General features: G+C 41.5%; 1 protein-coding gene across 7 annotated transcripts; it reads left to right on the top strand.

Moving 5' to 3' along the window:
* The first annotated feature begins 2 nt into the window (after nt 1–2).
* LOC112226972 (high affinity cAMP-specific 3',5'-cyclic phosphodiesterase 7A) lies at nt 3–27,782 on the top strand. 7 transcript variants are annotated; one of them, XM_024391701.2, is made up of 13 exons: nt 3–983; nt 17,452–17,512; nt 19,593–19,679; nt 20,947–21,101; nt 21,209–21,272; nt 21,596–21,691; nt 21,852–21,952; nt 22,241–22,372; nt 22,661–22,752; nt 24,867–25,011; nt 25,286–25,382; nt 25,512–25,592; nt 25,899–27,782. In XM_024391701.2, exons 1-13 carry the CDS (start codon nt 846–848, stop codon nt 26,123–26,125), a joined length of 1,476 nt encoding a protein of 491 aa, XP_024247469.1. In that variant the 5' UTR covers nt 3–845; the 3' UTR covers nt 26,126–27,782. The 7 variants fall into 7 exon arrangements, with proteins under 7 accessions (XP_024247469.1, XP_024247468.1, XP_024247467.1 ...); XM_024391700.2 differs by having other exon boundaries at nt 19,590–19,679; XM_024391699.2 differs by having other exon boundaries at nt 17,452–17,521.

Raw genomic sequence — 27,782 nt, 5'->3', positions numbered from 1 at the left:
AGTAGATAGCTCTATCGCTGGTGGGAACTTACATTTTGGGAAGAGGGTAGAACAGCGAAATATACGGACTACGGTGGCGTTGTAGCCTTTGTTGTCGTTTGCTTCTTTAATTTTCATTTTTGGACCCATGGTTACTTGTTTGTTTCGAGGTGAAGAACGCATATTTCCCTCGTGATGCTATATGAACAATGATTACCGTCTGTGCGCTACCGTAATTTATGCCATCAATGAGGGGGAAATGGACTGAATGCAAGCTGATTACTTTCTCTACTGCCAAGGCACCGCTCCATGCAGGGACAGAATAAACACACATTTAGTTGTAAATGAAAGTTTTATATACCATTGTAGATGACCGCTCTTATTTTCTGAATATATTTTTTCCGTCTGAATCGTTTTCATCATCTGATTTTTGGTTGCTTGGACGTTGCACTGTCTCCGGGAAATAAGGATTTTTTTTATATGAGGAAGCTATTTATTACAGAGATACCAAAAAGAAAGAGGCCTTTCCGTTTTCAAGGCCGGATTTGAGTTCAATAGGGTAAAATGGTAAACAACCCAAATGGATAAAATATGGATATCATGGGATTTATTGGAATGTAATATTAGAGGAGTGGGATTGCTTTCGATAACGTTTCGTGCAAGTTTGAAGCATCAAAAAAAGATAACAGGCCATTGTAGTCACAATCACTAAATATATTTGACTCAAATTAAGGGAAGGGGTGCTGTTGTTGTAATTGGCACATTTGCAGTTGTGCCATCAGCATATATGCAAAAACATTTTTTTTACATGATTTGTATGTTGCTTTTTTATTGCAATTTGAGCTGGACCGAGCTTTGACTGTTCAATGGAAGTATGTTATCAGTTACCGGTTTTGCCTCTAGACAGGCCGGTTCCTAAACATGTTCTCAGCCGTAGGGGAGCCATTAGCTTCAGCTCCAGTTCGTCTCTTTTTGGTGGACCTGCCCCAAGACAGCTGTCCAAGGTAAGCGCAAGGCAAAGAGCAATCTGGGTGGAAAACAATTAGATATTTTAATTTTCAGCTATCACATCAATGTTGGGGTTGTGCAGTGCATGATGCTGGGAAATTACTATAATAATTAGTTTAATATTGATATATTTTGATGGAAACAAAGTAGTTATTCTTTTACATTTTGAGTGGCCCACCAAATGAATTGTGTTATGGCAACTAGGCAACTTTTGCCTCATATTGACCTATATGACCACTCCACAGGAATGCTCACAATGGACTCATTTATTATTCTTTAACATTCTTTATCAATCTTTGTTATTAAGTCAGTGAGATGGCTGACTTGACCTGTGTGATAAAACCCTCATCCATAATAATATGACCAATGAAAAACATTAGTGATATTATTGTACTAATGTTTTAAGCCCCCCTAATATGTAATGCATAGAGATTGAGCCATTAAACCTGATTGAAGTTAACCAAAACAGCTTTCCATCTCCAAAAATACACAATATTGGTCTGGGCTGTTGACAACATTTTATAGTAGAGGCCTTGTTTTTCATGCCTTCAAGACAGTTTTTGAGAACAGAGTTTCTGTATAACTCAAACATCTCTAGATAACTTGTAAGGATGACACGCTAAACTGCTGAACAAGTCCATAATCCATCATCAGTCATTGGTGCTGAGCCATCCATGCAGAAGGGGAATGTCTTGGGTAGGCTTGCCGGGATGGCCTGGTGTACGCTGGAGGTTTCTATGCCCCATATGTCTCTGGATGCTTTGCAGGCGTATGGCAGATATACTGTAGTAGAAGCCTGCTGACACTTTAACAAACAAACCTAGAGAAAAGGAAAAACACATACTAACCACAGCATAACCTCACAGTATACACAAAGCTATTATTTCAATCAAAGGTGCTTGATCTAAGTAGCCATGATAAAGAATATTGGGTAACACTTTACCTCAAGGTACCCTTTTTTTAAGGGGGTTGTAAAGGGTCTGTAAGTAGTTAAAGGGATACTTTGGGATTTGGCAATGAAGCCCTCAAATTGAACTTGTGGATACCATTTTTGTCTCTGCGTGCAGTTTGAAGGAAGTTGCTAACTAGCATTAGCGCAATTGCTAACTAGCGTTAGAGCAATGACTGGACATCTATCTTTGTCTTAGTGCTATGCTAGCTGTTACCATAGACTTCTAGTCATTGTGCTAACGCTAGTTAGCATTGGCTCGCAAAACTACTTCTAACTTCCTCATAAAGGTCTTCATTGCCCAAATCCTGAAGTATCCCTTTAATAGGCACCTCATTATTAGGTAATATGTAGTTGATAAATCATTTTAACAAGCAGTTGTTTTACTTCTTTTGAAAGAACCCTAGACTCTAGTTTGATTTATCTTTCTTTAGTTTAGATAAGGTTGTGATAGTTAGTCAGTCTGTCTTCAGTGTGCAGTGTGGTAAGAATGCTGGAGGTGCAGTTTCACAACTTACTTGTGCAGCCTAACCCTTGCATTTCTGGTCAGAGGAGGTAATGACTGAGCCTTAGAGGCCGAGTTGAGTGACTCAATCTCGTTATGTGATTTGGGTTGTTTTGATGCCATCATGCAATCTATTTTGGCAACTTTTTAAACACAGTAATTAATACAACATAGGCCTACTGTATTATTCTGTATGGTGCCTGGTCTTAAGAGTTTCTTTGGGTTTATATATTTCAGTTTAACACATCGTATAGGGTTGTTTTCTGATGTTAATTCTCTTGTATAATGCTTCCGCTGTGGTCATTGACATCTATCTGTTTCTGCTGCTGAAATGCATTGAATATTGGCAATACCTGATATGATTTAACATTTTAAGATAACTTTGTACTGTTCAAGACCTCATTGTAATGACTCAAAGGAAGGTTAACTTGTTTTATGTTTACATAATAACAGAGTCCAAATGGAAGCTATTCATGAGGCCGACATGACATGATGGCCCTTACCTCACACAGACTTCACAGGCCTGCATCACTCTGGGATCTGTGAGAGGCCAGTAAGGGTGTGTGATTAGTTTATGAACCCCTTAGAATGCTACCATCAAGACTGTTTGCCTTTCCACTATATCTCTGATGGTCTTTTATGGCCCTCCCTGAGCCAGATCCGTGGTCTGTTCCATTAACGAGAAGGGTCCATCCAGTCCACACACACACAGTCTGATGTGTGATTTACTACAGGCAACACACTGGGAGGAATATGGAGATGCTCACACTGCTTTCCACACTGAAGTGCCACAATTCATGGGGAAGCTTTGAATTTGTGAAGCACCTTAGAACAGTTTTAGCTTTTGTCCCTTCTACCGTTTAGAGACAGCATGTGTTTTGGGGACAGGACACATAGAGGCTAGGGGAGAGTTAATCCATTCTGTCCTTCTCCTCACTCAGCTTTATTGGTTACAGCTTTGAAGTCAGCCAGCCCAGTAGAATTTATATTTTATATACAATTTAGCTTATATTTGTCCTGTTACACACACATGTGTAATGGAAATATATTTTTTTCATTTCTCAACTCCCCTGAGACACCCGGAGGGAGTGGGGTCAGTGCACCTGGAGCAATTAGGCTTAAGTGGGCAAGGGCACAGTTGCAGATAGGTCTGTGACTAAGGTAAGCGTATACTAAACCTTGCCCAGGTGTTAAGAACTTTGAATAATCAAGAATGATGCAGATGGAGATGAGGGGACTGCTGTTGAATGGGTAGGGAAGGGCCAGTGATGTCAAGATGCAGTCTGAGTGGCGTGCGTAGGACTGGGGAGCCTGTTGAGACATTAGAGCCAAAGCCCCTGTGACTGTGTGATGTGTCCATAGTTGAACTATGTCAAAGGCATCTGATCTGAATCAAAAATGGTCATTGAACACATGCACTGCATTGTCTGTTCTCTGCAGCAATGTTTTTATTTTATTGGACAACAGGTACTGTCTCTAGTTAAGTTATTGGTCATGTCAGCTTTTAGTGTATTCCAGCTTTCAGCGCAATGGTCATTTCCTACACCCTGAGGTTCTATGCAAAATAGGGGGGAGATGACAGTACCCTACGTGGTGATGTGTCCGTTACAAATATACAATACCTTGGTATTCCACGGGCCTGTAGCTGATAGGATAGCCTTGTTCAAGCTTCAGGTAAATTTACCTGTCACACTGTTCCTGGACCAGTATCCTGTCAGATTTGAATATATGGTCAAGTTTGGTTTGCATGAAGTCTGAATTTGCATGATATTTGACAGCTTCTTAGGCTTAAGGGGGTATTGATACTAAACGCAAGCCCAGGTTGTGTCCCAATAATCTGTCTTTTGACTAAGTCCAGCACTATAAAGAAAAGTTTGTCTTATGACCTTATTTTTTACCCAGTTTCATTTGCATGTTTGTGTCCTGCCAAACTGGAATTAAAGCTCAAACGAGTCTTCTTTAAAATGAGCTCACATGTGTTTTCAAACTAGTCTTGTATTCAAAGCTCACACATGCTTTCAGAATGAAATGCCTTGTAAATCCTTGAATGGAATGGCCTAGCACGTGTATTAAAATCATGTTATTGTAGCTTTCCCCAACTGCCCCATCATATAGACAGAAACATGATGAGCTGGAAAAACAAACAAACCTGTGTTATGCTGTTTCCAGCACTCGAATGGCTTTATCACCATCGCACTTATCATCATCGCACGTGACTGTAGGGGCAGATGCTACATCCCAAATGACACCCTATTCCCTATATAGTGCACTACTTTTGACCAAAGCACTATGGGCCCTGTTTTTAAAAGTAACGTACTAAATAGGAAATAGGGTGCCATTTGGGACGCAACGCAGTCAGAGACCTGTCCAGTATAAGATTGTTTGTTGTCGTCACATTATTACCCTGGAAAGTGTTATGTGGAATATTATCTCTTAAATGGATATACATTTGATCTTCTGACAGAGCTTGCTCAGTTTGTTTTTGTAGGACACAGCACACTTATGAAAAAGTAGTGTTTGTATTCCCATTCCCAACATATGAAAAATAGTAAGTTAACGTTACAACTGACATTTGGTTACTATTTAGGCCTGCTTTCAAATGCCTGCCATCTTCTCTTTTTCTAACAACTGACCTTTTGACATGACATTTTCAACATTAAGGTCTGGTGTTTGCTATATTAATCATTTAGAGGAATAAGGATTTATCGTCGAAATCGTAACTATCCTCGTGTGTTAGTGGCCCCTCCATGACGCTGAAGTCGAGGGAATAATCAGGAAACATCCCAAGTGTCCCGTTAGCTTTTTTTTTTTTTTTTTTTTTTGAGTGGAATGTTTGCATAGCTGTCCTTGCAGGAACTCTGCTGCTGCATGGAGGACAGTTTCCCAAGCCATGAGCATGTGTGACTTCCTGTTCCTGTGCAGTGCTGTGGGTCTGAGCCCTGGTCTGATGCTCTTTATGTAAGAGGCCTTGTAATGGTGCTCTAATTCTGGTCCCCGTTCGCCACACTTATCAGCTGTGATGTCAACGTAGGTTGGGAGTCTAATTCGGGCTGTGCACTGCCTGGGTATGAGGGCATACCTAACTCCTCCAGTTTTGGGACTGAATTTATTCAAGGCTACAGCTTCAGAGCGTCTCAGAGAAACTTTCCCCTCTTTTTGTCTCGCTCTCTTCAGCTTGACAGACTGACTTGTCTTGTGTAACATGTTAACAGTACAAATGAATCTTTCTTTATGTAGCGAAAGGAGCCACATTGTTCTGATGACGTTAGGTGCATAGTAGAACAGAGACTTGGGAACGTCAGTGATCTCATTCCCCTCATGTTAAATACTTTTTGTCTTAACCTTGGCAGCACATCCTGTTGGACTCATGTTGCTGTGGCAAGATGAAGTACGTGTACAGTAAGGGCTGGGAACACTCATGATGTTCTGCCAGATGGTCCAATGGGAATTGTACTGATCTGGTACTTGGTTGTGATTCTAACAAAGTGGATTTTCCACAAGGTGGATTTTTGAGGTCAAATCTATCTTTATCAACACTGGATTGATTTGACTAAAAGCATAGCTCTTATTATGTGCTCCATGTTTCATATTGACTATTCATATGACTGTATGCCAACTCCCAAAATTGCCATGCTTACAGAAAGGCACACATACTGTAGAAGCCAGGCTAGGCAGTCATCTCTTTGTCACTTTTTGTTAGTTTGTCAAACCCCTACGTCATGAAAAACGTGACAGAGGTGTAAGAGTGATGTACACCATGCTCCTCTACCCCCCCTGAAGGGAGAGAGATCGTGGCGTGTGACGCTCATACCAGCCCTTCGCTTGGCTGGCAGCTGGGTGGCCTGGTGCATTCCCCTATACAGCCAGCAAGCCAGTCAGGCAGTCCCAGGAGTGTTAGGAGTGGGCAGTCAGTCAGGTGATGGCTAGCATTGGAGCTAAGACAGCTGCACAAGGCTCCACTTACTCCCCGTCCGTCCCTCTGTCCCCTCCTGCCTGCCTGGGCCTTGAGCTGTCCTTCGTCTGTGTGTCTGCTAATATTTATCAGGGCTGAAACCACGACACAGAAACACACGCATGTACAGCCAGGGAGAGGGACTATGATCCTCGGCCGTGAGGTCCAATGGGAATTGTACTTATCTGGTCCTTGGTTTTGATTCTAATGAGGTGGATTTCCCACAAGGTACGGTAGGGACTCTTGACACCAGCAGATAGTCAGTTTGGACTACGAGATAAACTATAGCTGCCTCTTTATCAACACTGAGCTGATTTGATTTTGAAAAGGATCTCTCCAGCGCAGACAGATGGGACTGTGTGTCTGTTTACTTCCTTACTGGGAAAGGAGGTGGGGTGTGAGTCACTGAGCTCACACTGTGATCGTCTGCTATTCTCAGGGACTGATATTTTGTTTTGATTTTGACTAGTTTCATCAGGAACAGTTGAGACTTTCAAATGGTACAGTATAAGCAGAATACCACATTGAATTTTAGTGAAATAGTTTTCGTAGGAGTATGGTCAAATGTTGTAGTGCTTGTTGTTTATCTTTTAGGTACACCAGTGGGGACATGTTATGGTTCCATCATAATTTAAGTATTTAAAGGGGCAGTGCTGTCAAAAGTGATTTCCTGTTTTTTTTAATGATATTTCCACACTAAGGTCAAAATTATACTCTGAAATTGTGAAAATGATGATAATGCCCTTTTAGTGTAAGGAATTTTGTCTGGAATTTCAGCCTGTTCAGGTGGGATGGAGTTTTTGGTCCAGAGCATAACATTACAATCTGATCTGATTATTCTGACCAATGACAAGTCATCTTTTATTTGCATATTTGACCTCCTACTTTGAAGTGGTAAGGGGGTAGGCTCTCTAGATTGTTGACGAACTGATCTCCCAATCAGGGCTGTGTATGTAAATATATTTAAATGAGTATCAACTCGCCAACATGATCAGACTGAACATTTCAATGGCAAAAGGAGGCTCAGGGAAATAAATGCTGAAAATATTATTTGGAGTTATTTTCAACCAAAAAATACACACAGTGATTTATTAGATACATGGTGATGATTTAAAAAATACTGCATGGGGGCTTTAATGACAAAAGCTCTGTCCAAAATCATTGAGGTGTCATTGACTCTTTGGGTGGTGGGAAAGTGAGTGGTGGCATTTGAGTTGTTCTCTTTGCTCCATGTGGTTTGTGGGATTTTCCCAGTGGACAATCCTGAAACCCAATCCTGTTGCTTCTAATTAGACAGCTTTCTCTCTGCAAGCAATTTCCCACGGGCTAGCGGTGTTTTGTTTCATTAGCTGAAACTGAGCTTGGGTAAGGGTTTGGCCAACAGTACTGGAATCTTTCACAGATCCCTTTTAAATCCCATTAGCTACTTAAAGTAACGATTCACCCATTTTGAATGTTTTATTGTTTTTGTGCATCTCTGGGTGATGTTCTATCACTTCCCTGGGTAATTTCATGTTTTCATGCGTTTCTCAGCTATTGCCGTTCAAGCAGGCAGAAATTTGTCCGGTATGAAGTAGCATTGTGATAAAGCCACTTTAACTACACTGGAAGTTAATAGGAAAATGACTTTTAGATCGTGAAAACGTCTATCATACATGTCAGATTTCAATACTGACCAATGATATAACACGGGAGGTTGTCTCCTCTCAAGTGAGCCATTTGATAATATTTTTGCAATATTCCTACGTTGAAATGTGTAATTTAATGGATGGTCTAACACATAATAATGGCTGGAACGGAGCCAATGGAAGGGCATCCAACTATAGCTGTGTTCAAATAGTCATACTAACCATACTATTTGTGATGTAAAATTGAGTATATAGAATGTACTGTATACTGAACTCACTAAATGTACAGTAGCCCTTATCCAGCTATCCAGTTAGCTAAACACTTTTTACTTGAATCACATTGTGAAACCTCAACAAACATAAAAGTACATGTTTTCACTTACACTAGAATAGAGCACAGAATGTGTTCCACAATAACTGAACTAAATGTATGAAAATAGGAGTAAGAGTACTCAATCTAGAGCCAAATATAAAGTTACTAGAATGCAACTGTATGCTTGATATTGCTTAGCTAGGTGTCCCTAGGGAGAACTTGCACATCTTACACATTGCTTCTCTTCTGAACTGCTTCTCGTCACATGACACAAACAGATAAATTCTACACTGCTGCACTTAAGCTCCCACTCAGGGTGCTAAACATCTAACAGGTCCAGAACACTCCCCTCCTGGGGTCTTTAACGATCCCACATAAACCTAACTCTTCTTCTTCCGAAGAAAGAAGGAGAACCACTTTGGAAATAGGCAGAGAGAAGACTTTCATAGTTCCCTCCCTGACGACTTTCCTCACCATCCCATCCCGGCTGGGAAGGGTCTTTACAACGATTCGTTTCTTTTAGCCTGACTGTCCATTAAGACAACATCCCCTTCTTTAAGATCTGGCCTCTTGTTCTGCCACTTGCGTTGGCTCTGCAGCGTGCAGAGATACTCCCTCCACCACCTGTTCCAAAAGGTGCCCACTAGACTTTGTACTTGCTTCCACTCTTGCTTGTAGAGTTCAACTTCCCCGAACTTGCCTGGTGGAGGAGGGGGGACGCGAGTCTTCAGGGTCAAGAGCATAGCTAGAGTGAGGATGAGGGGTGATTCTGGGTCTGAAGATACTAGGATGAGAGACCTGGCATTCATCACTGTTGTGACCTCGGCCATCAGTGTTGTCAGGACTTCATGTGTAAGGCGGGAAGATCCACATTGGAGGAGCATGCAGTCGAGGAAACGACGTGCAATGCCAATCATCCGCTTCTATGCACCACCCACATGGGATGAGTGAGGTGGGTTGAACACCCAGGTACATTTCTGTTCTTGGAGATACAGTTGTAGTCAAAGTTTACATACACCTTAGCCAAATACATTGAAACTCAGTTTTTCACAATTCCTTACATTTAATCCTAGAAATAAAAACGGTATTAGGTCAGTTAGGATCACCACTTTATTTTAAGAATGTGAAATGTCAGAATAATAGAGATTTATTTGAGCATTTATTTATTTCATCACATTCCCAGTTGGTCAGAAGTTTACATGCATGGTAGCATTGCATTTAAATTGTATAACTTGGGTCGAATGTTTTGTGTAGCCTTCCACAAGCTTCCCTCAATAAGTTGGGTGAATTTTGGCCCATTCCTCCTGTAACAGAGTCAGCTTTGTAGGTCTCCTTGCTCACACACACTTTTTCCGTTCTGCCCACAAATATTCTATGGGATTCAGGTCAGGGCTTTGTGATGGCCACTCCAATACCTTGACTTTGTTGTCCTTAAGCCATTTTGCCACAACTTTGGAAGTATGCTTGGGGTCATTGTCCATTTGAAAGACCCATTTGTGACCAAGCTTTAACTTCCTGACTGATGTCTTGAGATGTTGCTTCAATAAGTCCACGATTTTCCTACCTCATGATGCCATCTATTTTGTGAAGTGCACCAGTCCCTCCTGCAGCAAAGCACCCCCACAACATGATGCTGCCACCCCCATGCTTCAAGGTTGGGATGATGTTCTTCGGCTTGTGAGCTTCCCCCTTTTTCCTCCAAACATAACGATGGTCATTATGGCCAAACAGTCCTATTTTTGTTTCATCAGACCAGATGACATTTCTCCAAAAAGTACGATCTTTGTCCCCATGTGCAATTGCAAACCATAGTATGGCTTTTTTATGGTAGTTTTGGAGCAGGCCAAGAGAAGACTTTCATAGTTCCCTCCTTGACGACTCTCACGTTGACTTTCCTCACCACACACTGAGTGGCCTTTCCGGTTGTGTCAATATAGGACTAGTTTTTTTGTGGATATAGATACTTTTGTACCTGTTTCCTCCAGCATCTTCACAAGGTCCTTTGCTGTTGTTCTTGGATTGATTTGCACTTTTCGCACCAAAGTACGTTCATCTCTAGGAGACAGAACCCATTTCCTTCCTGAGCGGTATGACGGCTGCGTTGTCCCATGGTGTTTATGCTTGCGTACTATTGCTTGTACAGATGAACATGGTACCTTCAGGCGCATTTGGAAATTGCTCCCACGGATGAACCAGACTTTTGGAGGTCAACATTTTTTTTCTGAGGTCTTGGCTGATATCTTTTGATTTTCCCATGATGTCAAGCAAAAAGGCACCGAGTTTGAAGGTAGGCCTTGAAATTCATCCACAGGTACACTTCCAATTGACTCAAATGTTTTCATTTAGCCTATCAGAAGCTTCTAAAGCCATGACATACATTTCTGGAATTTTCCAAGCTGTTTAAAGGCACAGTCAACTTAGTGTATGTCAACTTCTGACCCACTGGAATTGTAATACAGTGAATTATAAGTTAAATAATCTGTCTGTAAACAATTGTTGGAAAAATTACTTTGTGTAATGCAATTGTGAAATTGTGTAATGCACAAGTAGATGTCCTAACCGACTTTGTGGAGTGGTTGAAAAACTAGTTTTAATGACTCCAACCTAAGTGTATGTAAACTTCCGACTTCAACTGTACCTCTCCACGCTTTCTGAACTGGAGCTTGATCCATCCATCCTCAGGTCTCGGCAAGAACCAACAAAGTTTGTACCACAATCTGAATGTATCTGCTTTGCTTTGCCTTTTAAGAGAATCTTCTCAGGACGTTTATGAGCCTGGAAGCACTTAGTGATTAAATTACTTCTGTGTCCAGCTTTTGTGCACATGCACGAGAACATAACCGCCCACCTTTTGCTATTGGCGTGCCCTCCTCTGGTGCGGCGTGAGACCACCTCCCATGGGCCAAAAACGTCCGTGCCTACTTAGGTGAAAGGTGCCGCTACCTGTAGCTGTTCAGCTGGCAGTTATGCCATCTGCTGGTGTTCTGTCTTCCCGCTGAGCTTCTTGCACGTGACACACTTGAAGAGTGCACCGCTGATATCTCTTAGCTCCAACCAACCAGAATCCATCTGCTCGTATGGCACCCTCTGTGAAATGTCTCCCATGATGCTTCACGGCCTCATGGCGGTGACGAACAAGCAAGGTTGCCAGGTGGTGAGGAACTAGAATGATGTGGTTGACATTGTTTGTTCCCAATTTAGATTGCTCGATTCGGCCTCCAACTCTGAGCAGTCCGTCACGGTCATGATGGGACTTCGTAGACTGCTGTCAGGTAGGAAAACTGCGTTCTGCTGCTATGCACCTAAATTCCTCTGCATAACACTCGTCTTGGACACTCTATCACAAGGACTTTGCCTCTTTCCAGCTCTTCTTCAGTGCGATTCTTCAGACCGATATGCCATCCATGGCAGATGCTCTCTTGTGCAGGCTGAGAGAAGATCCGAGCTATGTGGATTAAGCGTGCTACTGTCCTTATGAGACTGTTCCACTTGGAGAAATTCTCAAAGCATTTGGAGCTCAGCACTGAAAACACACACAGTTCTCTTTGAGGAACTGTTTGCGGCCTTCCAGGGACTTCTCTCTGAAACCTCTACACTTCTTTAACAATGAGACTTGTTGTGGCTCGGGCAGTGCTTATTCAAATCCACTGGTTTCTTCTGATCCCCCGTGTTTTCTGTTGAAGATACTTGTCTTGTTGACAGATAATGTCTTCCCGTGTCTGTCTTGCTTGTCTCTTCTGACGGGTGCCGCATGGAAGGAAAAGAGGTTGATGCTGGGGTCTGTCCTGACTTTGGCTTCTCTACGGATGAAGTTGGTGAATACCCAGAATGGAGGGAAGGTGACGTTGTTTTCTAGCTTGAATTTTGACCCTTATGATGTCCACTTTTCCTGCAGGCCATATGGGAGCTTCTCTACGATAGGGCTTACCCCTCTGGATGTGTCCAGGTACAATAGGCAAGGTAAGTAGCCATCTTGCTTTGCAGCTTTGCGCTCCAATGGTAGATCTCTACGGTCAGAGTTTCTGGTGATCTTTATTTGCCACCTTGGGGATGTTCTCCAACTTGGCAAAGAGAGCCCTTTCAATGGCTTAAGATGAACCATAGCTTTCCTCAAGTCTCTTCTAGAGCATCATCAACGCAGCTGGCGGATGTCTGGCATGGACTGCCTTTATCCTACGTGCCTGCTCAGAAGACTGCGCCAAGCCATTTGATGAGCAGGTCAAGCTCTTCTCCTGCTGAAAGGCCTAGCTCTGATGTGGTATTATGGAATGAGGCTTTCCAAGCCTAATAGTTCTCAGATTCACCATCGAATGTAGTTAACCCTGTAGTGACCAACTGGCTGCGGGCAAGGTAGTTGGCAAGGTCTTGGTGGTGGGGGTTACGCCATATTCACCTTGAGTAGATGATCTGCGGGGGTTCGCATGGGAACAAGTAGGAAACTGCTGGTGGCTTTCTTTTATCCCCCCATTCCTCTGGTTGTTGGCCTTACTCGGGCTGGCGAGGATTGTATGACCTGGTGTAGGTTGTTCATCTGTGTGTGTTTGGTTGGTGGCACATTGCACGTTACCTGATGTAACTGTGTCAGTCACATGGTTCTTTGTCCCTCACTCTGTTGAACTGTTGACTTGAACCTAAGGCTAGCGTGTATCACATAGTCCAAGGTGCGCTGAAGGCATTTCTGATGTGGGACTGGGGGTGAGAACCGGCCAGCCAAACCAAGATTTACTTCCTGTAGAGCAAATGTAAATAAATTTATAACATTTTTGACATGTGTTTTTCTTGATTTTTTTGTTGTTCTGTCTCTCACTGTTCAAATAAACCAACCATTAAAATTAGACTGATAATTTCTTTGTCAGCTAGAAGCAGAGCTGCCATATCTGTCGGCACAATCTTTTCGTACAAAACACAATTGACTAAAACACACATTCTTCATTCAAATTCTTCTGTCCACCTTCTAAACTGTCCCAGGGACACTAAGGCCTCTGAGTACTGTTTTGGGGCGATTATTCCAAACATATGGAGCAGAAAAGGTAAATCACTCTTTAGTTAACTCTGAAGACACTAAAGGCGTCTCCAGAGTTAACCAACTGTGTGAACTGGTTTGATAACTTGTAATCATGGACCCTTAATAATAAACCCTTTTATAATAAACAAATGCCTATACAGGGTTACATATGGGTTTCTAGGGCACAACATGTGCTTCAAAAGTAGCTAGAATTAATGTAGGCTGTATCTCAATCAGTTAAAAAAAAGTGTTTTCTGGTGCTCCCAACTTTTTAAAATGGGGAGCACCAGTGTTAACTATTTTTTTTACATGTTTTTTTAAATATTTTTTTAGATCTCTGGTTGTAGTAGTACAGTGGTAGTATGTGTAGTAACATAAGTAGTAGTAGTAGTATATTGGCTTAGCAGCAGAATCATAGAAACATCATCGATTGCTTATTTTATTAGTGGACTTTAAAGATGAGGTCTTGATAAGACAGGCCAGTCACAGAAAGCCTTAGGAGTTTTATGATGGATAACTGAATTGGGACACAGGGTTGAAATAAATCATCTGAATGTGATGTTGAGTTAGAGAAATTGTGGGTAGCAAGGAATAACAGTGTATTTCTGTTCATTCACCAAACTTTATGGTTTTTGGAAGAAACTGTACCCCTGTGTTTGAAAGGATGTTGTGTGTGTCTGATTCCATTGTTGTCAAAAGTAATCAATCACGATGACGTACTGAGATTTATTGAATGATGAAGCCAGTCCACTTGCATTGAGATTACGCTGATAGCAGAGTCGTGAGCTGACTTGTGAATGTAGCATCTAAGGTCAAGCATTTTAACAGGAGCGAGTGGCGTGAGGAATGGAGGCATATGTCCATCCCAGCCTGACAGACGCCACAGTGTTTGGAGTGCAGCGAGGCAAGCCGGCACAGCCCACATAGCGCCATGTAAAGGGAGATGCCAGTTGCTTGTCTGGATCGCTTGTCTGAAGCACATTTGGGCTCAGCAGGTTTGGATGTCTTACAGCCCTTGTGTGAGGGCCTGATATACCCCGGCTTTGGCTGCCATAAACAACTGATTTGTGTTAACAATGGCGTTGTTGGTACTACAAATACGGCCTTCAAACCAAGGCTTCATATACTGCTTTGTCTGTTTTAGTTCATATTAGATTTGCTTTTTTTAAACTATAGCCTAGGTGATATGTAATGTTATAGTATTGTCTGCCCATAAACTAAGACCTTGTGCAATTGCCAGTATGTGGTTTGAAATGAGGATGATAAACTAGAGGATGAGTCACTCTCACTCAGTAAATAGTAGAGAAGCAGCGTAATGTCCAATCCATTTCAGTTAATACTTTGTCATTAGCTGCTCCATAAACACAATAGGAAAACAACTCTGTAAACAGATAGGGGTCGCAGCCAGTTTTCGGGTTGTTCCACCAATTCGATGCCTTTTGAGAAGTGTAACTTGGACATAGAACTTTTAATTTCAACTAATTTTAACATTCTGTCATAGAGTTCAACTTCATTAAAAAATGCATTTTCCCATCTCGATGTTAAATTGCTATAGTAATTGCTGCCAAATAAAGTAAAAGAGATGACCTTAACAGGGTTGACGTTTTCATCTTAAATTAGCCATAAGACCCCTTGTAACAGAGGGAATGGAAGCTTGTTGTGTGCAACAGGGAGGGGGCATAAGCCTCCCCCTCTTACGCTGCTGCTACTCTCTGTTATTATATATGCATAGTCACTAACTCTACCTACATGTACACTACCATTAAAAAGTTTGGGGTCACTTAGAAATGTCCTTGTTTTGAAAGAAAAACAACATCAAATTGATCAGAAATACAGCGTAGACATTAATGTTGTAAATGACTATTGTAGCTGGAAACGGCAGATTCTTATTCCATAAAAAAATAAAAGATATCTACATAGGCGTACAGAGCCCCATCACTCCTGCGTTCCAATGGTACGTTGTGTTAGCTAACAAAGACCTTCCTTCTGAAACTCGTCAGTCTACTCTTGTTCTGAGAAATGAAAGCTATTCCATGTGAGAAATTGGCAAGAAACTGAAGATCTTGTACAACGCTGTGTACTATTCCCTTCACAGAATAGCGCAAACTGGCTCTAATCAGAATAGAAAGAGGGGGCCTCCCGGGTGGCGCAGTGGTTAAGGGCGCTGTACTGCAGCGCCAGCTGCGCCACCAGAGACGGCTCTGCCGTGACCGGGAGGTCCGTGGGGCGACGCACAATTGGCCTAGCGCCGTCCGTGTTAGGGAGGGTTTGGCCGGTAGGGAAATCCTTGTCTCCTTGTCTCATCGCGCACCAGCAACTCCTGTGGCGGGCCGCCGACACATTGGTGCGGCTGGCTTCCGGGTTGGAGGGCGCTGTGTTAAGAGGAAGTGCGGCTTGGTTGGGTTGTGCATCGGAGGACGCATGACTTTCAACCTTCGTCTCTCCCGAGCCTGTACGGGAGTTGTAGCGATGAGACAAGATAGTAGCCACTAAACAATTGAATACCACAAAATTGGGGAGAAAAAGGGGTAAAAATGTAAAAGAATAGAAAGAGGAGTGGGAGGCCCCGGTGCACAACTGAGCAGGAGAACAAGTACATTAGTGTCTAGTTTGAGAAACAGACGCCTCAAGTCCTCAACTGGCAGCTTCATTAAATAGTAACCTCAAAACACTCAACGTCAACAGTGTTTGAGAGGTGACTCCAGGATGCTGGCCTTCCTTAAATTGAAAAAGACTGGCTAGACATTTTCTATCTATGGGTAACAGGGTTGACGTGTTATGTCCGACCTGCTCAGTTTTGAGCAGAAATAGTATTCTTAATCTAAACACTAATCATATTTCAGAGCACACGGTGAGTTTCAAATGACACGGTAAGTTTCAAATGATACCAAAACTATATTTTTAAAGCAACTACAGACTCATTGTTGTAGTGTCTGAAAGCAGGACAAAATGTCACATCTCCCAACTTGAATTAGTTATTTCTCAATAATTATTTTGGATACAGATTTCAAAGTTATGCCAAAACCCCCTTCCCCCAAATTATCTTTCTATGGATTTAATTTCAGGAAGTTCCAAAACATCATAATTATCCTTGGGCCAATCTTGTGTGGAATTGCCCAGCTCCTATATTGTAGTTCAGCCTTCCTCGGCTTTCCTGCATGGTCACCCCCTGGAGCATATTACTCTGTAATCACCCCTGTTCGCTGTCAGTCCTCTGATCTTTTTTGACTTGGCTTACAGTTGTATACTGGTATGGTATTGCCCAGCAGTTAATTTGATATCAGGTCTTGTAATCTAACTTCAATGCAAGGTCACCTGCAAGACTTTATAAATACAGCCACTGGCCAAAGAAGTCCGTATGGCATTTATGTTTTATGCCTTTGCATTCAACAACACTTTTGGGGCTAGGGATGGGCTGATGGAGGAATATCATTTATACAAATAGGTTGCGCAGATTGACGTCATAGTTAGATTTGAGTGTCCCCAGATGTGGCACTGAGCCAGCATTTGCTGCAGAGGGAGAGGAGAGCGGAGAGGAACTGACTTGTTTCCACTAGATAGCACATCCACAAAGTCAGATTCCACAGCCAAAAAGTCAAAATTGGAGAGAAAAATAAAAGCTTTTTGGTCTTTAAGGTTAGGGTTAGGCATTCGGGTTAAAGGGGAAGGGGGATACCTAGTCAGTTGTCCAACTTAATGTATTCAACCGAAATGTGTCTTCCGCATTTAACCCAACCCCTCTGAATCAGAGAGGTGCAGGGGGCTGCCTTAATTGACATGCAGGTTTGCAGTGTGGTTAAGGTTAGGTTTAAAATCTGATTATGACTTTGGCTGTGCCAGCTTGTGACCACTCTGCAGAGCTGCTTCCAGAACAAGATTCATGACGAAAAATGCTAACCTGCTTATTTTACCACCACCCCTCTGTTTAAAATGTACGTCATTCAAGTTATGTTCATTAATTTGGAGAGCTTTTGAAATACAGCTCACAACCTAGGGGAATTTGCAACGTTTGTGTCATCCTTTTCCTAGAGGTGAACAAAACACCACAATTGTTTTATTATTTATTTTATTTATTGTATTGTTATTTTGTCTAAATTATCCTTTTCTTGCAGAGACGAGGGGCGATCTCCTATGACAGTGAGGATCAAACGGCTCTCTACATTCGGATGCTCGGTACGTATGGTATGATATTCACTGGATCTTATTTTTTTATCACTCCATGAATATTTTAACATATCGTATGACCTTCACCTACCTTTTCACCATCCATAAGGATATTGATTATTTAAGTAATGGTTTGTTATTCAGTAGATACAGTGCCTTGCAAAAGTATTCCTCCCCCTTGGTGTTTTTCCTATTTTGTTGCATTACAACCTGTAATTTAAATGGATTTTTATTTGGATTTCAATGTAACAGAAAAGTGGTGCGTGCATATGTATTCACCCCTTTGCTTTGAAGCCCCTAAATAAGGATCAGTGTTGGGTTATAAAAAATATCCAAAACTTTGAACATCCCATGGAGCAAATTTAAATCTATTTTTTTTAAATGGAAAGAATATGGCACCACAACAAACCAGCCAAGAGAGGGCTGCCCGTCAAAACTCACGGACCAGGCAAGGAGGGCATTAACCAGAGAGGCAACAAAGAGACCAAAGATACCCCTCGGCGCTGCAAAGCTCCATAGCATAGATTGGAGTATCTGTCAATAGGACCACTTTAAGCCGTACACTCCATAGAGCTGGGCTTTACGGAAGAGTGGCCAGAAGAAAGCCATTGCTTAAAGAAAAAAATAAGCAAACGTGGGATACTCCCCAAACATATAGAAGAAGGTACTCTGGCTAGATGAGACTAAAATTGAGCTTTTTGGCCATCAAGGAAAACGCTATGTCTGGCGCAAACCCAACATCTCATCACCTTAGAACACCATCCCCACAGTGAAGCATGGGGGTGGCAGCATCATGCTGTGGGGCAGAATGGCAGGGAGGGACTGGGAAACTAGTCAGAATTGAAGGAATGATAGATGGTGCTAAATACAGGGATATTCTTGAGGGAAACCTGTTTCAGTCTTCCAGAGATTTGAGACTGGGACAGAGGTTCACCTTCCAGCAGGACAATGACCCTAAGCATACTGCTAAAGCAACACTCAAGTGGTTTAAGGGGAAACATTTAAATGTCCTGGAATGGCCTAGTCAAAGCCCAGAACTCAATCCAATTGAGAATCTGTGGTATGACTTAAAGATTGCTGTACATCAGCAGAACCCATCCAACTTGAAGGAGCTGGAGCAGTTTTGCCTTGAAGAATGAGCAAAATATCCCAGTGGCTAGATGTGCCAAGCTTATAGAGACATACTACAAGAGACTTGCAGCTGTAATTGCAGCAACAGGTGGCTCTACAATGTATCGACTTTGGGGGGTGAATAGTTATGCACGTTCAAGTTTTCTGTTTTTTTTGTCTTGTTTGTTTCACAATAAAAACATATTTTGCACCTTCAAACTGGTAGGCATGTTGTGTAAATCAAATGATACAAACCACCCCCAAAATAAATTTTGATTCCAGGCTGTAAGGCAACAAAATAGGAAAAATGCCAAGGTGGGTGAATACTTTCGCAAGCCCCTGTAAGCAATCTCTCTGCTGCTGCAATGTACACACAAGGTTGGAAATGAAAGACATCTGTGGGTATTCTTACTCTTTCTCAGTCAGTATAGCTAGGCACGTGTTTCTGTTTTAAGATCCTTTATTCATTGTCAATTATGAATACATGATCTTAAACACTTACTCTTTCTTAGTCCGTATGGATAACAGTAATAAAATATATTTTATATCACAGGTGACGAATGTAAGATATATAAGATAACTTTGTATTACCTATTAACTACATAACTCTTATCTAGTAAAACTGCAGAGCCTGTTTTGATCTAGTCTGAATAGAGAGGCCTGCCTCCTCTCCAGCTCTACACTGACACCAGTGTGAATACTAATAGTCACTTTGGCACTGTATCACAGCCAGGCTTCCTGTTTAGCTTTGTCTGTGTCGCCTCAGCCTCTGCTTCCCAAATGGCACCCTATACCCTATAAAGTGCACAACCTTTGATCAGATGCCTTTGGGGCCCTGGTCAGAAGTAGTGCACTGCATAGGGAATGGGGTGCCATTTGGGACACAGCCTCAGTCTTAACAGGCCCAATGATTTACTAAATAAAACCTCTCATTATTGCAAGTACCTTGAGGACTATGTTTTCCCATTCCTTCTAGGAGATGTGAGAGTCAGAAGCCAGGTGGGGTTTGAACCAGAGCGAAGAGGGTCTCATCCCTACTTGTATGTCGATTTCCGAACTTTGCATTGTAAGTAAGAACCAAAAACTCCCATTTCAATGTGCCACCACCCCTTGAAATATCTTCTATCAGTGAAGAAGCTGAACCTTTTTGCAATCCATGATGTGTTGCTCTTATGATCCAAGTAACCCTTTGTCTGATACATAGATGTATGAACTAAATGGCAGATACTGTATGAAGTAAACACTAAACATCACCAATGTAAATGTAGGTAGTGCATCTAATGGATATGAAACTTGAGTGTTATTCTTGCTACTTTTAAACTGTCATCTGCTTGAATTAATGAAATGGAAGCACTTATGATATTAGTCACTTGTCAAATTGAATTGTCTGAAAGGTCTATAAAAAGACCATTATTCAAAGTGTCTCTAACAAATTGATAAATGGAAGCCATCCAGCTGGCTGTCCTATTGATGTGATCTTATGTATTGTGTTTTCTGACAGTGCAACATTTTCCAGCAACTGATATTGCATTTTAGAATTGTTGGGGACCATCGCTTGTTAGACATTAGACATGAATTTGTTCTGGCTCTATCTGTAGGTGCCTTGATCTTTCGAATAATTTTCTAGAATGCTAGTTTGATATAAAAGGGCTTTTTGAGGCTTGCTAGTCTGCCATGGTTGGTGAGTGTGCGTTGACAATGCAGGACTGAGATTGGTGGGCTGCCAGCTGGCTGGAGAATGGACTGCTGTGTCAGCAGCATGTCTGCACACTCACACCCCTTTGCACTAGTCACATTGGTGGGGGTGGCCATGGTATGGCAGGCTCAAATCCTCTGTTTGTCCTCTGTCCGTGCAGATGGGATTTTAGGGCTACTCACTGTTTGAATTGGCTTGGTAGTCTTCCTTTGTCTTTTCATCAAGTTTCATCAAGTTTCACAGTAAACGGGTTATTCACACTCTGTGAAATGCATCTGTTGTACGGTATATTGATGTTAGTACAACAAACCAACTAACAGCATTAGCCTGATTTGTTATTGACTTATTGTATTGGTGTGTATTTTACGTTGTCCTGAATGATATGCAGTGCTATGCTTTTAATACAGAGAGTGTACATTCCTTTGTTTTACAAGCAGATGAAGAGTATGGAATTCTGTGATAGAATATATGGACATCTCCTGAAATCTTCTTGAAAGATAATGCAACAAAGCATGATGTTACTCTTACTTGAAATGGATTCAGTTGTTAGCTACATAAACTTGGCATAGCTTTAAAAGGGAGTCAGTGCATTTCAACCATAGCTAATGTAAATGGTTCTGTACTTCTGTTTCCATAGCCCGACCTGAGGCTGCGCGGCCTGTGTCTGCCAGGAATGTCCGAAGGCTGCTGAGCTTTCAGAGGTACCTCCACTCGTCACGGTTCTTTCACGGCATCCCAGCCAACAACCCTCTAGGCTACATCCTTGACGATGACTTCACAGGTCAAGCCAAGGTCAGTGCCACTGCCAATCTATCTAGCAACAGTACATCATTTGTGTAGATGTTAGTGTTGTAGTATCACTGAGCAGGCCTAACTGTATAATATTTCATATGTTTCAGTTAATGCTGCAGAAGGTTGGAAACTGGAACTTTGATATTTTCCTGTTTGACAGACTTACGAACGGTACGGTGTTTTCCTAGGTGATTGTTGCCCTCTGCTGTTTAAGAATTGCAGATGCAATACATGCTGGCTTTATGGCTCACCTTGACACATATTGCTCTCCATTTCTATTTGGAGAATGTTCAGTCATGAAACATTAGTTTGTATAAATTTGCAGAATAAAATGTGATTTTGTTGTGGGTGGCGTTTTGCTAGTCAGACTAATTATATGTGTTTGGAGTTCAACTTTAGATTAAAGAGTAAGGCTGTGTCCCTTGTCTGTTATTACAAACTGTAGTGTTATTACGCATTTGTTACTTCATTGTTTCTGTTCTGCTTTCTGACAGGGAACAGCCTCGTCAACCTGACCTTTCACTTATTCAACACTTATGGGTTAATTGAGCTCTTCCAGTTGGACATGGTTAAACTTAGAAGATTTTTAGGTATGGAAATAAATACATGTTGAAATGATTAAATGCACCATATTGCATTGGGACATGGATTTATTTAAACCCAATATTGTCTACTTGAATGAAGTGGTGATGCATAGTTGAAACCATCTGCAAATGAACTGAATAACCAATGTGTTTGTGTTGTTATTAGTCATGATTCAAGAGGACTACCACTGCCAGAACCCCTACCACAATGCAGTCCACGCTGCAGATGTGACTCAGGCCATGTATTGTTACCTGCAGGAGCCCAAGGTGAGAAAAAAGGACATGGTTTACCACTAACAAATTGCTCATCTACACCTGAATTATATACTCTGTAAGAATAAGGTCATAAAGTATATCGATACTCGAAACCCTGTATGTGTTTTTGTGTTTGTTTGTTTTGTTTGTTTTTGTAGAAGGATGTGTAGATTCTGGTAAGACATTTGAGCTTGTATCCTTCAGTAAAATAATATGACTCTACAAGTACACCTGGAGAGGTTTGTTCCAACTGTGACTCTTCGTGAGGAGTCTGATGAGGAGGGTTCTGTGTGTTTGCAGCTTGCTGAGACGCTGACCTCCTGTGATCTCCTGCTGGGTCTGCTGGCTGCTGCCACCCATGATCTGGACCATCCAGGTGTCAACCAGCCTTTCCTCATCAAAACGGACCATTACCTAGCAGCACTGTACAAGGTAAGGCCCTATACTAGAAATAACGCAGGGGCTCAATGCTGATGCTTGTGGTGATTAAACCATTTCCCAAACTGGGATCAATAAAGTACTACTCTAGTCTCTCTCTCTACTTGTCATTATTTGAGTCTCTGATGGATAAAATGCTGATGTAGTTTTCCATCAAATGTTGAATGACTTTGAAATACATGTTAATAGCTGGCATCAGACATCAACTAGCCCATGTACAATATATTGACCTCTGTAATGAGTAATGCAAGTATTTTTTGGGTTGTGTTTGTCCTTTTGTAGAATAGCTCAGTTTTGGAGAATCACCACTGGAAGTCTGCGGTGGGCCTGCTCCGCGAATCAGACCTGCTGTCCCACCTCCCCACTGAAGACCGGTCAGTTCACAGACAGGGCACCTGCTATATTAAATTCAAACTTTATTTGTCCCCTTAGGGGGAGAGAGAGACACATTTTTGTTTTGTTACTGGATACAGAGAATGAGAGGCCATCCTCTGAATTTAGTTTCCTCAATTTTGATGTTTTGATGTGTGCCGTGAAAAAAGTTTGATTGGATTAGGATCGCTATGTAATGTGCTTGATTTGGATATATGAGATGCATGTGATTACTGCCAGTGATCGGATCTAGTCTATTTAACTACATCTACATCCACTAAGCCATTTAGTTTATGTACACTACTGGTCAAAAGTTTTAGAACACCTTCTCATTCAAGGGTTTTTCTTTATTTTTACTATTTCCTACTTTGTAGAATAATAGTGAAGACATCAAAACTATTAAATAACACATATGGAATCATGTAGTAACCAAAAAAGTATTAAACAAATCAAAAAGTATTTCTATTTGAGATTCTTCAAATAGCCACCCTTTGCTTTGATGACAGCTTTGCACACTCTTGGCATTCTCTCAACCAGCTTAACCTGGAATGCTTTTCCAACAGTCTTGAAGGAGTTCACACATATGCTGAGCACTTGTTGTCTGCTTTTCCTTCACTCTGCGGTCCAACTCATCTCAATTTGGTTAGGTCGGGCCAGGTCATCTGATGCAGCACTCCATCTTTTAAAAAATGTTTTATTTCACCTTTATTTAACCAGGAAGGCCAGTTGAGAACAAGTTCTCATTTACAACTGTGACCTGGCCAAACAAAACAGAGTTACACATGGGATAAACAAACGTACAGTCAATAACACATCACTCTCCTTGGTCAAATAGCCCTTACACAGCCTGGAGGTGTGTTAGGTCATTGTCCTGTTGAAAAACAAATGATAGTCCCACTAAGCCCAAACCAGATTGGGTGGCGTATCACTGCAGAATGCTGTGGTAGTCATGCTGTGCCTTGAATTCTAAATCAATCGCAGACACTGTCACCAGCAAAGCACCATCACACCTCCTCCTCCATGCTTCGGAACCACACATGCGGAGATCATCCGTTCACCCACACCACGTCTCACAAAGACACAGTGGTTGGAACCAAAAATCTCCCATTTGTACTCCAGACCAAAGGAAACATTTCCACTGGTCCATTGCTTGTGTTTCTTGGCCCAAGCATGTCTCTTCTTCTTATTGGTGTCCTTTTAGTAGTGGTTTCTTTGCAGCAATTTGACAATGAAGGCCTCATTCACACAGTCTCCTTTGAACAGTTGATGTTGATGTGTCTGTTACTTAAACTCTGAAGCCTTTATTTGGGCTGCAATTTCTGAGTCTGGTAACTAATGAACTTATCCTCTGCAGCAGAGGTAACACTAGGTCTTCCATTCCTGTGGCGGTCCTCATGAGAGCCAGTTTCATCAAAGCGCTTGATGGTTTTAGAGACTGCAGAAACATTGAAGAAACATTAAAAGTTCTTGAAATGTTGCGTATTGACTGACCTTAAACTAATGATGGACTGTCGTTTCTCTTTGCTTATTTGAGCTGTTCTTACCGTAATATGGACTTGGTCTTTTACCAAATAGGGCTATCTTCTGTTTACCCCCCTACCTTGTCACAACAACTGATTGGCTCAAACACATTAAGAAGGAAAGACATTCCACAAATGAACTTTTAACAAGACACACCTGTTAATTGAAATGCATTCCAGGTGACTACCTCCTGAAGCTGGTTGAGAAGAATACCAAGAGTGTACAAAGCTGTCATCAAGGCAAAGGGTGGCTATTTGAAGTATCTCTAATGATTTGTTTAACACTTTTTTTTTTGGTCACTACATGATTCCATATGTGTTATTTCATAGTTTTGACATCTTCACTATTATTCTACCATGTAGAAAATAGTAAAAAATAAAAATAAAAAATTGAATCAGTAGGTGTTCTGAAACTTTTGACCGGTAGTGTAATACTAACTATGGGGTCCACAGATTTAGCTCATTTAAATATATCTTCAGACTTGTGTAATCACCCATTGCAACATTGCAGTAAAAAAGGCTTTTTTTTTGTTTATGAAAAGAACTGTTTCATTACTCTATATACTAATAAATATCGATTGGATGTTGTCATTTAGATTGAACATGGAGGAGCGGCTTGGATCCCTGATTCTGGCTACAGACATCAGCAGGCAGAATGACTATCTTTCAGAGTTCAGGACACACTTGGACAAGGGAGACCTCTGCCTCACTAACGGAGGACATCGACACTTTATCCTTCAGGTGAGCAAGGTGTTTCCCACCTAACAAAAGCAGCATAAATGACTGTACTATCCATCACCCTTTTGAACTGTTGTGATGTGATTTGTGGCATTAAGAGATCATGTGAATCTCTGCGGGACTGAAGTGTTGCAAAATGTGCAGCTTGAAACAGTAAAAGTGAATCGTCAATGTGGTTGAGGCTGATGGAGAGGAAAAAGAGAGACCGAGACAAACTGAGATATATGTTGTCCTTTTCCTGAGTCTTCGCTCTGTTTTCCTCATTGACCTTGTAAAGATGGCTCTGAAGTGTGCGGACATTTGCAACCCCTGCCGACCGTGGAAACTCAGCAAACAGTGGAGCGAGAAAGTGACAGAGGAGTTCTTCCACCAAGGTACTATATCATGAAACCCTGTACTGGGCTAAACCTCTCTAATCTTAATCCAGGTGTTTATTAAGAGAGCAACCAAGCGTGACAGTATGGTTTATATACTAAGTATTAACCAATCCTTCTTTTCATCAGGTGACATTGAGCGGAAACATAATCTTGAAGTTACCCCACTCTGTGACAGGCAATCCAACTCGGTTGCCAATATACAGATTGGTAAGGTTACCCCTCTTAATCCAAGTTTGCATATGATTAAGTACATGATTCATTTATATTTTACTATGAATTAGTGACCTGTCCAGGGGTGTACTTGAACATCAAGCTGCCTCATGCTACAGTCATAGTAGATCCTCCTGGCCTCTGGCCGATTCTGGCTCGGATAAGACTACTGACAATGATTTCAAATGTGCTCCTACTTAATATTTATACATTTGCTTGTGGTTGTTTCTGCTTCTGACCTTAGCAGCATTGTGTGATTTATTGTCAGAACTTGCTCTGAATGAGAGATGTCTTCTCCTGTAGGTTTCATGGCGTACGTGGTAGAGCCTCTGTTTGTGGAATGGTCACGCTTCTCTGACACACGGCTGTCCCAGACCATGATGAGCCACCTGAGCCTGAACAAGCAAGGCTGGAATGAGGGGAGGGACAAGCAGGAGGCTAGCTCTAGTAGGGCCTCAGAGGAACAGAGGACTCCTGCCACCAAAGACTCAAACTCCAAAGTATTACCTCAGGGAAGCAAAGGGTCATGACATGCCAAGCATGACTGGCGCCCACGGTGAGGTGAGAAAGAGTGAAACGAATCTCCGCATCCGACAGAAACGACATTACCCAGCACTCCCTGCACCACAGCAACTCAGCCACACGCTCCGCATCTAGGTTAACCACTGTTTTTGTTTTTTTATGTAATTTAACTTAATTTATTGAATTTGGACCCTTTACTTTAACAGAGCAATACATATATACCTCATGTTGCTTCTGCTGTATGTATTTTTATTTAATTTTGTACTGTAGTTCTGCTCTGACATCACTAATTTGACACGTCACCCTTTTAACAGAGACCTGAAGGGAATGGTTTCAACAAGACCCTTGTGATTAAAGTGCCATTTGCAAACATTTTGTTAATGTTTTTAAAGTGAGGAAACCTTTTATTCAAAAAGAGAGGTTCATGTTGAATGAATGAGACGAGCTTCTATGTGTTGCTGCATTTCAGACTAATGGTAATACTTCCTCGTACAGGAAATGTGACGAGCCCACTTCACTGCTGCCTCTGAAGACTGTTTACAAGCGTCTTTTGTGCTGCATTTCACAAATTAAACATTGGTTCTGTAAAAAAAAAAAAAAAGCTCATACTGTATGTGAATAACCACTCACATGAAGTACTTGTCCTGTTGACAACACACTGAACAAACATCTGATTGCAGAACAACACAAATGCCCTGAAAGGACTGTTTTGGTCCGTTCGTTGCTCCTTGCACTGTGAACTATAACAGGTTTTATGACCCAATAGTCAGTCAGCTCAGAGACTACTTGTGTGAAAAAAGTCCATTGGATGTGGTATGAAATCTATGTATTTCTTTACTGATATGGTGTACAGTGTTTTGGTGATTTAACCGTAGCCTAATAACAATGTTTTGTAATGGGGAAACAGGGCATGCGTGTGGCCTTAACCATAGAAATAGAATCTAGATTCTATTTTTATGGCATTAACATTCTTTCAACACTTGAATAACCACTCTTCCATACTAGTAACAGATGACCTGAGTTGAGGGTATAAACAGTATGACTACTTATTAAAGTTGATATTAGGTGGTCTGCCTCTGGTAGGGCTGTGCCATGATCTACAATGTTATTTTAGAGTCGAAGCCCTTTCTAGAATGCAAACGCAACTTTTAAGACTGGCAACAGATACCTTTAAACTATGCACAAAACTAAGTGACCAAACCAGTTCTTTTTTAAAAAGTTTTATTTTTCATTTTATTTTTAATCTTCTTTTTTTTATAAGGTCGATCGTCTTCTCTCAATGCATTGTCCGACTGTTTGCCTCTGGTGTGAAAAGGAAATGACTTGGCATTAGTAGATTGGACAGTGATCCAGCCATAACATAAAACATTCCATATTTAATTTATTTTTGGTATTGTTTTTTGATTCTGTACACAAGACACAATTGTGTCTCTGGTTGGACTTTCAGTATATCCAATGAAAACCGGTGCTTTTCATATTATGGCAAACGTGTATTTTCTGGTTACTATTGCAAGACTGTTCGATAAAACTGTTTACCATTTTGATCTAAGTCATTTTTGGGTAGGAACTTGCGTGGCAAACTATTTTGTGAAAAGCTTTGCCAAATTGATATTTTGATACATGCCAGTTGCAGTTACATTTTCATTAATAAAACAACTTGTCACA

This window comes from Oncorhynchus tshawytscha, linkage group LG28, assembly GCF_018296145.1.
Source record: "Oncorhynchus tshawytscha isolate Ot180627B linkage group LG28, Otsh_v2.0, whole genome shotgun sequence".
In the NCBI taxonomy this organism is placed as follows: domain Eukaryota; kingdom Metazoa; phylum Chordata; class Actinopteri; order Salmoniformes; family Salmonidae; genus Oncorhynchus; species Oncorhynchus tshawytscha.
This window is presented reverse-complemented; position numbering and strand designations above follow the sequence as displayed.

Coding starts and splice junctions, on each gene's coding strand:
- LOC112226972 (XM_024391698.2), top strand. CDS start 846: ATGGAAGTATGTTATCAGTTACCGGTTTTGCCTCTAGACAGGCCGGTT. Junction 21,273..21,595: donor GTTTGACAGACTTACGAACG/GTACGGTGTTTT, acceptor GCTTTCTGACAG/GGAACAGCCTCGTCAACCTG. Junction 25,383..25,511: donor AGAGGAGTTCTTCCACCAAG/GTACTATATCAT, acceptor TCTTTTCATCAG/GTGACATTGAGCGGAAACAT.